This window comes from Phascolarctos cinereus, unplaced genomic scaffold, assembly GCF_003287225.1.
Source record: "Phascolarctos cinereus isolate Bilbo 61053 unplaced genomic scaffold, phaCin_HiC Scaffold_1;HRSCAF=81, whole genome shotgun sequence".
NCBI classification, from domain to species: domain Eukaryota; kingdom Metazoa; phylum Chordata; class Mammalia; order Diprotodontia; family Phascolarctidae; genus Phascolarctos; species Phascolarctos cinereus.
This window is the reverse complement of record NW_027555514.1, coordinates 152,955,358-152,970,142: the sequence shown is the minus strand read 5'-3', so window position 1 is coordinate 152,970,142 and position 14,785 is coordinate 152,955,358. Positions and strand designations below refer to the sequence as shown.

The following is a 14,785-nucleotide window of genomic DNA, read 5'->3' as shown; positions in this document are numbered from 1 at the left end:
TTAGGAAGCATGATGCCATTGGGATTGTTTCTATGAACATGAAAGGACTGGATTGTGGCAAAGGAGATCTGATTATTTAATGTGTCTTAAAGATATATATGGATCAATCACCACCTTTATGTCTCCAGAAGATTTTTGTTAAATAGGAAAATCATAGGAATAATCAGATTAGCTACAATATAGTTCAATTCAGAACAAACATTTTGATGCATTTTAGTCTTATAATAGGATCATAGATTTTAGGCAAGAATATATCAGAGATTTAAAGTTGATATAGACCTTTGAGTTCACTGAATCTAATCCCCCCTTTTTACATGAGGAAACTGAGGTAGAGAGTGGTTCAATGACTTGCCCAGGGTCACATAGCTAGTAAGTATTGGTGGCAGGATTTGAATTCTGGTCTTCTTGAGTTCTACTGTGATCAACTCCCTTATTTTAAACTTGGGAAAATTGAGGCCCAGAAATGTATGCCATGATTGGAATGTGGGTTCTCTACAAACAAGTCCAATCATTGCTCTTTCTTTCCTCCATGTCATCATCCCTTCAGTGACTAAGTATAATCAAAAGTGGAGTTGAAGAATATTTAGCAAAACTGGCATTAGTCCAGTAGTACTTGGCAGATATTTTCAAAACCACTGCTACTCAAATTTAAAATAATTAACACATTGTGATACTCCTTTACACTTCTGAAGTAGAACTGTCTAGATATTTAAAGCTGATTTTCTTGAAGAATATCACTATGCTATTTCTGGAACCATGATCCCAGGAAACATATTGATGACTCCCCTAATAAGGCATACCCATATATAACATATATAAACAGGAAACAGGACTAAAAATTGATGAGCCCCTCTATAAAACAGGAGTTTTTAACCTTTTTTTTTTAATGTCACAGGTCCCTTTTGAAGTTGGATGAAAGTTATAGACGCTAGAATAAGATTTTTCAATGCAGAAAATACAATTATATGTGTGTGTATACATATATATGTGTGTATGGATGTATCTGTATGTATATATGTATGTGTATGTGTTGCATATACACACACACACATATATATATGTGTATATATATATATATATATATATATATATAAATTATTTAGAAACAGTTATCAGAAAACTTTAAACAAGTTCCCAAACTGCAGATTGAGAACTCTTGCTATGAAATAAAAATAGAATTGAGACAAAAAAGCATAGTAGCTAGATGGCCATCCTCCATGTCAAGATGATCTAGATTCATAGATGATGAGCTGGAAGAGACATAGATGCTATCCAGTACAACTTCCTCATTTTATAGATAAGTAACTGAGCCCTAAGGAGGTTGTTGTCATGCCCTATATCACACAAGTTAGGGCAAAGGTAGGTTCTAAACCCAAGTCTACTGACTCCTGACTTTTCACTCTCCCAACCTGCTTATACTCTACTCTGTCTTTGTGACCTTGGAAAAGCCAGTCACCTTCACTTCTCAGTACCCCCATGCAACTACAGAGTATTACCTGTTTTGATTGAGAAAGTTTCCTCCTCAGGAGCTCCTTACACAAATGACATCACAAGGGTCTGGACCAAAAAATGCAATAATTTCTGGTTATTACTAAGGTCCAGGCAACTTTAGGCTACTTGTACTCCTCCCCAGAATTCATATCATGCAGCTATTTTTCAGACACATGTGTAATAATACTAAGCCTTTGTGAAGAGGAACAAACATTTAATTAATAGATCTGGACAACAAAATTGATGGGAGATCATAACAAGGAGATCACAAATCAATTTGAGTTTTTGAATACAAAATAACTGGTGATATGAACATAAAACCACACAGCCATATGCTGCAGACCAAGTGTAATTTGCCCAAAATCTTTTTCTTTCTCTCCCTCTACCATTACCCAAATGCCCAAGTTTGCATTATAACATAAGCAAATTTATTGGGAAGGAAGATCAAAAGCAAATCACAGTAAAGAGTACAATCTAGAGGCCAGACACCAGGATTCATTAGGGTTCCTTCCTCCTGGTTCTAAGCACATGGATTATTCTGTGCTGTGGACTACAGCTCCCCCTAGCTCTTCTGGTTTGGAAGTTCAGGCTCTTCCTCTTCATTATTCTTTGTTCCTCTTGAAGTGTGTGTGTGTGTGTGTGTGTGTGTGTGTGTGTGTGTGTGTGTGTGTATGTGTGTGTGTGTGTAGCCATACTAGGCAAAGCAATGTAGACAAATACATAATCTCATGGACAATTCAATCTACTTGAGACTTCAAAAAAAAACACAAAATCACAAATCTACTTTCTTCTTGTGCTGGGTTTTTTCTGCTTTTTAAACCTGAACTCTTTTGGTTATTACTTCATCTCTCCATCTTTTTTGCTGTAGTTGGATAGGTTTCACTTAATCATACTAGCTGACTTACTGAGTTCCGTTTGACCTAGCAGGACACCCAGGGGAAATTATTCCTTGGGACTGGCTTTACCAGTTTCTGAATGGAATCAATGAACTTGCTTTTATTTTATTATATTTTTATAATCAATATAAATGGTGTCCTTGGTAATCCTATACATTTTATTTTACACATTTGAGGCCATTATTTTAAGTTGGAATCAGTAGCCTTTCCTCAGACTGGCAGAGGGGTTTATGATACCAAAAAGGTTAAGAACCCCTTCATTAGTCTGTAGAAGATTATTTAAATCCCTAATACTTTGGAATCACAGCATTTTTGAGTCTTCCTACCTCTACATGATAGGATAATTTTCCTAAAAGCAGTGAAGAAAGAGAAACTTCCAAATATAACCTTTGACCCATGCTTTGACTCAATGTAAATCATGTAATATCTGCTATGGTGTCCCTATCTGTAAGACAAAGATGGAATTTGTAATTCTTAAAAGTCCAACATTTAGCAATGTGGTTGATCTACAACATCTAAGATCACATGGTGCCTCAAAGCTTACATTCAACATCCATCTATGTATCACTACAGGATATATATGATTACAAATGTATTGTAGACTTTGAAGTGATGTTTTGGAGTCACCTAGCCCAACCCACTTATTTTATAAATGAGGAAATAGAGGCCCATAAGGCTGAAATGTTTTTTCCAAGGTCAAACACATAGGAAGTAGAGCTGGGATTTGAGTCCATAGTCTTTGATTCCACATCCAGAACTCTTTCTCCAGTATCACACTTTGTTCAGGGAACCTTTGACTTCTACATGTCATCATATCCCCTAGAACACTCCATCTAGTATGTACTCAATAAATGTGTGTCAATGGATCAAAATGAAAGGACAAGGCAAGACAATTTCAAAACAAGACTTTAAAAAAATGACAATTCAGGAAAATCACCTTTGCCTTGGGATTTTGGACAATTGCTTCACCTCTCAGTTCCTGAGTTTTTTCATCTGTAACCTCAGTTTACTAATCTATAATATTAAAGGATTGAACTAAATTTCCTTTCAGCTCCAAAATCATATAAGACCTAACCATTTTCTGTGCTTCAGTGTCCATGGGATGATGCAACAATTCATTGTGATTATAAAAGTTATCTAGGTGGCACAGTGGACAAAGCACCGGGTCTGGAATGAGGAAGACCCCAGTGCAAATGTGGTCTCACACTTACTGGCTGTGTGACCCTGGACAAGTCACTTAACCCTGTTTGCCTCAGTTTCCTCATCTGTAAAATGAGCTGGAAAAGGAAATGGTAAACCACTCCAGTATCTTTGCCAAGAAAATTCCAAGATAAAAGTTATCAGAAGTGAAGCATCTAAACTGTTACTTTTTGAATTCAAATTTTTTTCATTGTTTTGTTCTTTAAATTTGTTCAACCTCTCTCACCTTTTGGTTCCAGAAGGCAGTTATAATTCCCAGAGATGGAGAAAGGGGAAGAGAAATTTCACTTCCTACCCCTGAATCCCTCTCCCTTCCAATCTTCCCACCCACTCCCCCCGACCCAACATATAATACATATACTGATACTCTTGGTGGAGGGAGCACATGAACAGAAATTTTTTTTTCATGTCCTAATTTAACATGAAATAACAAAAAAAGCTTAACTTAACTTGGAACATTTAAATCCAAGAAACTGTGAATAGATTTTAAAATATTTTGATAAGAACAAGGAGTTTAAATTGGTCTTTGTGAACCACCCTAGGCCTTAGAACAACAACAATGGGTGTGCTCATTGAAATTATGTATGAAAAGTCATTGAAATTAAATATGTATTTCTTATTTTTGGATCTTTTAGACATCATGTAATTGTAATTATCTCTGATTGTAATTGTCTGTGTACTTTGGCATCTTCCTTTGTAAGGATTTTTGCTGACAATATATCTATGTATTTTAACAGCGGAAAGATGGGTCAGAATGGACAAGAGCCGGCAAAACAGCCAGGAGTAGGATTAACAGATGCAGAAGGTAAACTAAAATTCAAAATTATAATCTACATATAATATTTTAAATGTTTTTATTTTAAATTTTAGATACATGAGGATTATCTTTGATCCAAAGGTAAAATGATGATTCCCTAAATCCTTTTTTTTAAACCAATAAGTAAGACTAACTTTGTGGTTTCACATCACATTTTCCATATTTCAATCATTTCAACTCAGTGTCTTCTGAGAACTGGAAATTCAAAATGCAAATTCCATAGCATATAATGTTAGCACTTCCCCCACCCCACCCCACCCCCCATGTTTGCTGCTTCCCCCTCCCATTCTAACTGGATGGTACAAGCATGGAAATCTCTTTTAAGTCAATACTAGATCTGTGTGTAGTATCAGGACACTTTGAAGAAGGCTCTTAAAAGCAGATGGAAAATCTTTTGAAAGAAGAAACTTATTTCAAATTGAATTCTGCCTTGAAATAGAGAATGACCAATAAAATATCCTTTTCTAATTTTTATGGAAATGCAAAATTAAATATTAAAAAAAAATCCACCTGTTCAATGACTTAAATGTTCTTACTGTTTCTCATTGTGTTTTGTTTTGTTGAGTGATTTTTTAAAAAAAATCATTATGTGGGTATATTTGTCCCATATACTCTTACCACCTATTCAATCTCACCTAAGCCTTCTCTTTATTTTGAAATAGAAATTATCAGGGGAAGCTATTTCTTGTAGTACAAATAGAAAAGACTGAGAGGTAAGAGACCTGGATTCTTAGTGATCTCTGCACTACCATGTACCACCTGTGTTACTTTGAACAAGTTCTTTATCCTTTCTGGGCCTTACTTTTGTCATTTGTAAAATGAGGGAGGAGGAATAAATTATCTTTATGGTCCCTCCAAGTTAGACACTAGGATGCTTCTAGATAGAAACTGATTACATCACTATATAAAAATAATTTGTGACCAATCTGAAATTTTTTTTTCCTGAAGACAAACTGACATGTGATTCCCATAATCCACAGATTCAATATGAATTGGTGTTGGTAACGAAGTACTGAGTATTGAGGAAAATGCATATCTGATTATACCTTATTTTAGAAACTTCAACTTTATAAGAAAACTATTTTTAATGTAAATGTTAGCAGCTGTCAATGAGGAAAAACTGTTCATCTTACTATGGATCTCTTCTTTCTTTCCCACACAAAATATGCTTATTTTTCTAGAGTAATACAATCATAGGACATTTGAAATTTTATTTAGAATTGACTCAATCTGTTGCTATTTTTTGCTTACTTATCCTGACTGGAGATTAATCTTAAATTAGTTATTGAACAGAGGGTTACATAGGGAGGTGATAGTAGCAATGAGCAATAATATCATGTAGTTAGTTCATTAGTATTGCATTCCTTATGGTAATACTCTTTTGGCCAATCTCTTTGTTTTGATTGGACTGTTCAATCAGTCAATCAAAATAACATTTATTAAGTGGTTACTATGTGCCAAGCATTGTGCTAAGTGATAGAAACACAAATATGGATAAGAGTTTGTGTCCTCTAGGAGTTTGCAATCTAATGGGGAAAGAAAAACATAAAAGCAAACTGAAAATGAAAGTAGGGGGGAAATAGAGAGGGGGAACTGAAATGGGGGCATGATAGGGTCTGTTCCATAGAAGCTCAGCTGGATATGAAATGAAGAGATGGATGGCCAGGGAACCATCTTTGAATGGAAGTTCTATATTCCTGCCTAGCACCTTATCATCATATATAGATGTGGCTTGATAGTCTTAAAGACTGTGGCAATAAAGGAAAGTCTCTTAAAGTGGGAAATGGCCTGTATATCTATTGCCCAAGGACCAGCCTGGCCAAATTCAGATAGAATCAGTAATGGAATACTAATCACCAAGGCATGACATTTTTTTTTCTGTTTACAACTCGCAAATATCATTGATTAAGACATGTAAGCCTGTGTTGCTGGAGTGGTTACCTACAATGAAGCAAATGTTAATCTATGATAAATTGAAATATTCATGTATTCTTTGTAGCACCTTGGATATAGTAGGTACATTTGTTATTGATTCATGACAAACCTTTTACTCTTCCATGACTAAGTTCCCATTCCCCACCATGTCTGTTCTGCTCTTTCTTTTATGTTCCTCAAAGCAACCTATGTCACCTCCACCCCTCTCCCTCTCAGCAGAGAACCAAGAAAATTGATGCCATTCATTTGAGACCTCCTTTCTTCCTAGCTTTAAACTTCAAATTCCTCCAATATTATCTGTCATTCTCTCCTCTTACACTTTAATCAATCTCTGATAAAAAAAAATTGTCTCTCATTGCTAAAGCAAAACCTTTTACTTACTTGATCCCATTTCCTGCCCTCTCCAGGAATTTGTGCCTCTGATGATTCCTTCTGCCTTCCTAATCTTCAATCTCTCTTTATCCACTGGCACCTTCCCTGCTGTTAACATACACGCCTAGATCTCACCCATCCTGATGGAGATAGACAGACAGACAGACAGACAGACAGACAGACAGACAGACAGACAGATAGACAGATAGATAGATAGATAGATAGATAGATAGATAGATAGACAGACAGACAGACAGACAGACAGACAGACAGACAGACAGATACATACATACATACATACATACATAGACAGACAGAGAGACAGAGAAACAAACTGACTTTCGTTTTACCCTGTCATATCTCCACGTTTCATCCTATACCTCTTCTTACTTTCATAACCAACCTCATTAAAAAAATAGTTATAATGACTGCCTCCATTTCTTGATCTTCTATTAACTTCTTACCATCTTGCAATCTAGCTTTTGATACCATACTTGAGTGACATTGTGCTCTTTAAGATTATTAATAGTCTCGGGGGCAGCTAGATGGCACAGTGGATAGAGCACTGGCCCTGGAGTCAGGAGGACCTGATTTCAAATCCTGCCTCAGACCAAACACTTGACTCTTACTAGCTATGTGACCCTGGAAAAGTCACTTAACCCCAACTGCCTAAAAATAAAAAAATAAAAATAAATGTTATTAATAATCTTGTATTGCTAAATCTAATGGCTTTTTTCTCAACTCTTATCCTTTTTGACCTTTCTGCAGCATTTAATAATTTGTACCAACCCCTTCTCCAAAAAACTTTTTTTCATCTGGATTTTCATGACATTCTTCTCTCCTGACTCTTCTCCTACCTGTACTTTCTCAGATCCTTTTACTAGATCATCATCTGTGTCCCATCTGTTTTTGTGGATATATTCTGGGGCTCTTTTCCCCCTACATTTTCCTTTTGTCATCTCATTAACTTTCATGAGTTCAATTGTCATCTCTATGCAGATGATTCCCAAACACATATTTCCGGCATTCACCCTTTTCCTGAACTGCAGGCTCACTGCACCAACTACCTGCTGAATGTCTCTATCCCATGTGTATCTCAAACCAAACATTTCCAAACCAAAACACATTCACTCCTCCTTTCCCAAGCAAAACCTGCCCGTCTTCTTAATTTCCGTATTTCTATAAGGGCACGATCATGCTTCCAGAAACCCAGCTTCATAGCCTTGGAGTCATCCTTATTTTGTTTACTCTCTCTCTTGTTTACTCCCTCTCCCTCCTTCAATACCCAATCTGCTGCCAATTCTTTTTGATTCTCCTTTCATAACATCTTTCCTAACTAACCTTTCCTAGTCCCTTCTTTTCACTCCTATGGCCACCTTCTGGAGTTCAGTCTCTTATCACTTCATCTGGACTATGGTAATAAATAGTTTTTGTTTTGGTTTTTGGGTTTTTTTTGCAAGGCAATGGGGTAAAGTGACTTGCCCAGGGTCACACAACTAGTGTCAAGTGTCTGAGGCCAGATTTGAACTCAGGTCCTCCTGATTCTAGGGCCAGTGCTCTATCCACTGTGCCCTCTAGCTGCCTCATGGTAATAGTTTCTTACTGCATCATCCCGCATCTCCTCTATCTCCTCACCTTTCCTCCACACAGCAACCATATTAATATTCCTAAATCCCAGGTGTGATTATTATCATTCCCCAATTTAATAAGTTTCAATAGATTCCTATTGATTCTAGGATAAAATACAAACTTTTGTAGTGTTTCAAAACTTTAAAGATCTGGCTTCAATACAGGTTCCAAAATGATTTCTCATTACTCCTCCTCATACACTGTACGTCCCAGGCAAACTCTATTATCTGTACATAGAGTTACTTCTTTCATGCCTTTGTACAGGCTGTCTCTTCCTCTCCTAGAATGTCTTCCATCCTCCCCTTCACCTCTTATAATCCCTAATTCCATTCAAGAATCAGTTCAAATGGTGCCTCCTACATGAGAATTTCCTTGATCCCCTCAGTGGTTAATGCCAGCTCTACTTCCAAAATTACTTTGCATATGTAAGCATTTAAATTCCTCGATGGCAAGGAATGTCTAATTTTATTTTCATATCCCCAATGCCAACTTAGCACAGAGCTTAGCAAATACTTGGCACTTAATAAATGCTTATTGAAATAAATCAGATTATAAATATTCATTGAATTGGTAGAAACCAAATGATCATTTACATATCTATGTGTAATTGAACAATACTTCAAGATGTATAAATATATTATTTGCATTCGTATGGTTATGTAAGTTACCAGAAATAATAATCATTAAAGAATATAGTTTAATTTATAAAGTACGTATTAATAGGGAATATATAAAGAAAGCTGATTGACTAGCAACGATTTTACTTGAACAAGATGAAATGCATAGTAAAATTGCACGGATAGGAACTTAGTGAAATATTAAGTGACAATAAATTTCATTCTCACGATAAATAAGGATTAAAATTGAGAAAATTCGGGACCATACCGGTCAAGGAACAACTTCACCTAAAATAGTTTGACAATTGAGGTGATAATGCATTATCTATCTTTACTTTTGGTGAAGTAAAATTACATTTCTTTATTTCAAGAGATTTGCCCCCATCCTTCCCTTGACTTTAGCTGTTTCTAAAATAAAACAAATACAACAACCACTCACCTGGTGAGGGGGTGGGGCTAGGGAGTGGGTGGGAGTAAGAGAGAGCAGATCAGAAAACAACCAGCTTCTGAGTGACTTTTTTCACTTTTCAACTAATTATGGAATCCTATAGACTTGAAGAACAGTCAGAAAATCCCTATTGTTCAATAAAGAAGCTGAAGAAAGAAGTCTTTTGTTGAAATCCTGGAGGAATTGGCATATAAAGATGCCAATCCAAAATGACCTCCTCCCTCACCAAATATATGCTTATGGACCAAAACTAGAGAACTATAACATGGTTTGTTCTCTGACCCAACAGAGGCCCAGGCAGTATTTGACAAGAAATATTTCACAAGGTTGAATGTTATGATGACTGTGATCTTCAATATCTCGGGTTTTTCTTCAAGACTAACCAAGCACATCCTTGTTCTATCTATTTATTAGGTTGTGAGCAAGGCTATTTGTTATACCTTATGATAGAAAATTCCACTTTCCACCTACCCTTATTTTTTTATTGATATTTCATCTGCTACACAGAGGTGACTCATAAATTTCAAGCTTGATGTGAGATTAATTCAGTGGGGTCGTAATATAAAATCAATTGTCTCTACTGAGGTCTTGACCCAAGTTTTAGAAAAAACACATGAATAATCTTACATACTTTTTAAACTACTGAAAGTAATGTGTTTTTACAAAGTAAGATTTGTTATAAGCAGAGCCATTTTAGATCACAACCAACAGAGTATAGTTATTGAATGTTCATGTTACAGTGTCACTTTCATCTCTAAGAATCATAAATAGAAGAGATCCAGCATATCACATAAGAATGAGGCTTTGACATATTCTTTTTACTGACTGCAATTATAAAGCACCAAACAAATTGAGATATGCTAAGACAAATCAAAGCAAAACAGTATAAGCTTGGTTTGTTACAAAGTGGCAGAAAAGAATATTTTTCTAATAATCTATATTGCAATTTTGCCAAGTCAATACAAAAAAGTAAAAGAAAGGTAGTATGCACTGAAATTTGTATTTTAACAGGTTATGTTCATGTTATTTAGATACAACCTTTATGACTGAACAGCACCAATGAATGACACTATTTTTTGCTCTGATTATTTTAGAAATAGTCTATTAAGAATTTTTTTCCAACAAGTTTTGTTTTGACTTTTACTCTTGCATTCTATATGGTAACTTTTCAGTGAATTTTATCAGCATATACAAATGACTGAGTCTCTCAGAACAAATTTTTGTTATTTTTATGCCAAACGATTAAAAATTTCTTCTTGGGTTTTTACCTGTTACCTTCTTGGAAACTTCTGTTAAAAAAAAAAGAAAAAGGAAGTTTATGAGTGCAGAAGTATCAGAATGGCCAAAAAAAGAAGCATTACAAAAAATGGATTATTATAGAATAATAATTCTCTTTGTGTTATGGTGGAAAACTACAGTGTGAGACAAACAACCTAATTAGCATAATCCTTAATTACATTCCTGGGTCATAAAAAAAGGCATTAAGAAGTTGTGGTGGTAGGCAATATGAAATATTGTATATGAAATATGTTGAGGAAAAGACATTACAGTATGGACTCTCAATGCTGATTCTGTGTTGGGTGATGGGAAGCTAGGTTCTTAGAGTAGGAAAAAGGAAGCAATACCTTCTGTAAATGGCTAGGGAGCTTGCAGGCTCTGGGTCCTGAACCACTGAGTAATGTAGGGTCAGCAAGTTGGAGCTATGGCCCAATTTTAGACCCCGGTAGTCTCTGAATGGCGTGGCCTGGAGGAGAAGGAAAAGGGAAGTAGATTTACAGGTATGTGAGTTGGTGCTTCTCTGTCTCATCCATTCCATGGACCCACCTTGCTTGCATGTCCCATTGAACCATTTGTTGTGTGAAGTAAAGCTGTTTGATTTCCCATGTTAAGGTGTATAATCTTCTGGGACAGGTGTGATGACTATTTTTGTATCCTTATTTCATGCCTACCATAGTATTGTATATGAAGAAGGTATCCAAGAACTTATAATAATAATAATAAATAGCTTTGGATAGCATGCAGTGATATAGCTCTTTAAGGTTTGCAAAGCACTTTATGGCCATTAATTCTTTTGATCTTTACAACAAACCTGGGATGTAGGTACTATTGTTATCCTCTTTTTATAGATGGGAAAACTGAAGCACAGGTTGAGTGACTTGCCCAGGATCTCACAGTTAGTGAGTGTCAGAAGCTGAATTTGAACTCAAGAATGCCCTATCCACTGCATGGCCAGCTGGCTGTTTGTTTAATGAATTTTGTGTGAAAAAAATAAAAGATAATATTTGCAGAAATTATATAATATCCAATACATATATACATACTACAAGTCAATATTCCATATGTAGATATAAAACTGGCTATTTAAGTATTTATGTATATATTTCCATAAACACATATATTCATATTTATATAAATGTGTTTATGTATATATATACACATAAATATCTATGAAAATTATCAAATTATCCAACAGTTACCCATAATGGGTATAAATGGAGAGAGAAAAAATGAAAAGGAGACAGTACATTCTGGCCAGAGAAATTAAGACTTTACACAAAGTAGTTCTAAATAATTATAAAAGCTACTAATTACTAAGCACTTTAAGTTTTGTGACACACTTTACATACACTATTTCATTTGTGTCTCACATTAACACTGGGAGGCAGGTGTCATTATTATCTTCTGTTTTACAGATGAAGATACTAAGACTCAGACAGGATAAGGGTCAACTGACCACTAAGTGTCTGGGCCAGGACCTGCATGATTCTTAAGGTACTGCTATCTAGTATGGAAAGAACAGAAACAAGAACATCCCTGGCCCAACAGGAAGGAGCAAGCCACGTTTGGGGGATGGGAAGGTGCTCAACCTGAGAGAATTCAATCAGCGTGGTGTTGTAGACACCAGTTGGATACTAATACAATATGCTGTTTCTGTCACATGAGGTGACAGCTTGGATGACCACAATGCTTGGACTAACCAAACTAGCTTCACTGAATTCATTTTTGAAACAGTCAGGAGAGTCTTGAGGTAAAAACAAGTGTTTTGAATGCCAATCGGTTGGTGTAAGAGAATCACTTCTCATGTGATGGTTATAGGCAGTTTTTACAGTCAGACAATTGATAGAAGTATGCTTGACAGCTCAAAAGTAACTAGGAATGAGAATGTTTTCTAGTCACTGGGTGGCTATAGCTACTGACTGTAACCATCAAATGAAAAGACCCTGACATCTTGGAGCCGTTAAACTATAATAGAACTACTGATGTACTTCTTAAAGTAGAAATAAAGTAATGTGGGAAAGCTAAAGATGCAAATTATATTTTTTACCCATGGCAGCTGCTAAGTGTCATGGAAAGATCATGGGATTTGGCCTGGGTTTGTATCCTGGCCCTGAAGCTTCCAACCTGTGTATCCTTGGGCAAGTCACTTAATTTTCTAAGCTTCAGGTTCTTCATCTGTAAAAATCAGAGCGGTGGCCTAACTGAATTCTGAATACTTTCTAGCTCTAAACCTGTGATCCTGAATATTTATTTTGCTCCTTTGGGCTAGTATTAAAAAATGATTAATCATAAAAAAGGACTTCATTATTTGCTCAACTGCCGGGTGAAACACAGGGGAAAATGGATTATAAAGTTCAATTTTGAATTGGCCAACTTTGAGCATTAATCACTTGAATATTTTACATCTATTCAATTGTTTAATAAGCATTATTTCTCCCTTATCCATTCACATTTTTCTCTCTCCATTGAATACATGAAGAAAAATTTTCTGAGAACTTTTTTAAATTGACCTTTTTGTTGAATATTGGCTTCTTTTTAAGTCAGATATTCCATTTTAAACAGTGAGGCTCCTTTCCTATGTTTTTCATCCATTGTGGGGGGGAAATATGCATCATTGCACAAAGATTTCTCAGTATCCTTTCCCTTTTGACATTAAATCATCATCCTATTCTGTATCTCTCAACTCTAACTCACATTGACTGTCTAGGGCTTTCAAAGTGGATGATTAATCAATGCCCCCCAAAAAATTTAAAGTAGGAAATATCAGCAAGTGGGATCACCTGCACTAAATAATTTTGTCTAGAAGAAAGATAATGGTGCAGGAAAATACAAAGGAAGCACAATAGTTTATCTGAAACCAGCTTCTGGATATTTATCCTCTGAGCAGGTAGCCCAGAAAGGACACATGGAAAGATTTATGAAGCCATTTCTACCTGTCATTTGTTCATGTGATGCCGAGTTCAATAAAATTTCTGAATCTTTAAAAAACAGCACTTTGGAAATATTTACCAAGTTGCTGCTAATCACAACAGTGTTAGGGTAGAATAGTGTGTATATGTGTGCATATGCATCTATGCATACTATATAGATAGATATACACACACATACACACACATATGAGAGTGTGTGTGTGTGTGTATGTGTGACCACTAGGTATTGGTGCAGAACAATTTTTCTAGGTATTTGCTCCTTTTAAAAAAATATTTTCTTTGAAAAGTAAAAAGAGGAAGTGATTCTTTTCTGACCATGAATTTTGTCTCTAAAAGAGGGACTCCAGGGATGGATCTTTGGGTAGATCCTTTTTTCTATACCTCTGCAGTAGATGGAGAGTTGAGCCTGGAGTCAGGAGGACCCAAGTTCAAATGTGGCCTCAGACACTTACTACTACTAGCTGTGTGACTCTAACCATATCACTTAACTATGTTTGTTTCAATTTCCTCATCTGTTAAACTGGAGAAAGAAATGACAAACCACTCCAGTATCTCTGCCAAGGAAACCCCAAAAGGTGTCACAAAAATCAGACACAACTGAAAATGACTGAACAACAATAACAACACACAAACCATTTCTCTTCCCCTTGAAGTCTTGCCTGACACAGCAGTTATGATCAGTCATGAAATATAAGGGAAAGCTCTGTCAAAGACACAAATTTAATCCAAAATTTTTCATATGAAGATGTTTAGAAAAAAATTAAATGGAGAAAGGGGTCTTGGAGAATGTTCACAGTTCAATTAGCCTTTAAGGACAAACAGTTCAGCTACATTCCCCTTCAGGTTTCCTCCAATAGGCAAAGTTCAGAGTAGGGGAAATGCTAACTGTATTAGCATCAACATCCATTGTCAGAGGCCGGCCAAAATTCCCAGCCCACCACCAGGCTGATGCCAGTGCTGTATCCCTCTAGGCTTCATCATCAAGCCACCACCTCTCTTGCAGCACCATCTCTGATTGTTGAAAATCATCTTTGTTCTGTCACAGAGTGACTCAACATTTCTCTTCACCTTGAGAACATCTTCATCTTCCTCTCACTTCCCCTGCAGGATCAGAATTTTCCCATTCCCTTCCAGGATTAAGAAAACTGTAACTCCTAAGACTCCCACTGAAG

The 14,785-nt window shown here is 36.0% G+C and overlaps 1 protein-coding gene across 1 annotated transcript in view; it reads left to right on the top strand.

Annotated features, from left to right (window-relative positions):
* The window catches only part of LOC144454144 (protein piccolo-like), a 108,392-nt gene that overhangs the window by 18,317 nt on the left and 75,290 nt on the right, over positions 1–14,785 (top strand). Inside the window, exon 3 of the mRNA XM_020984463.2 lies at positions 4,325–4,392. Coding sequence (XP_020840122.2) covers positions 4,325–4,392 — 68 coding nt within the window. The remainder of the gene's footprint in view (positions 1–4,324; positions 4,393–14,785) is intronic.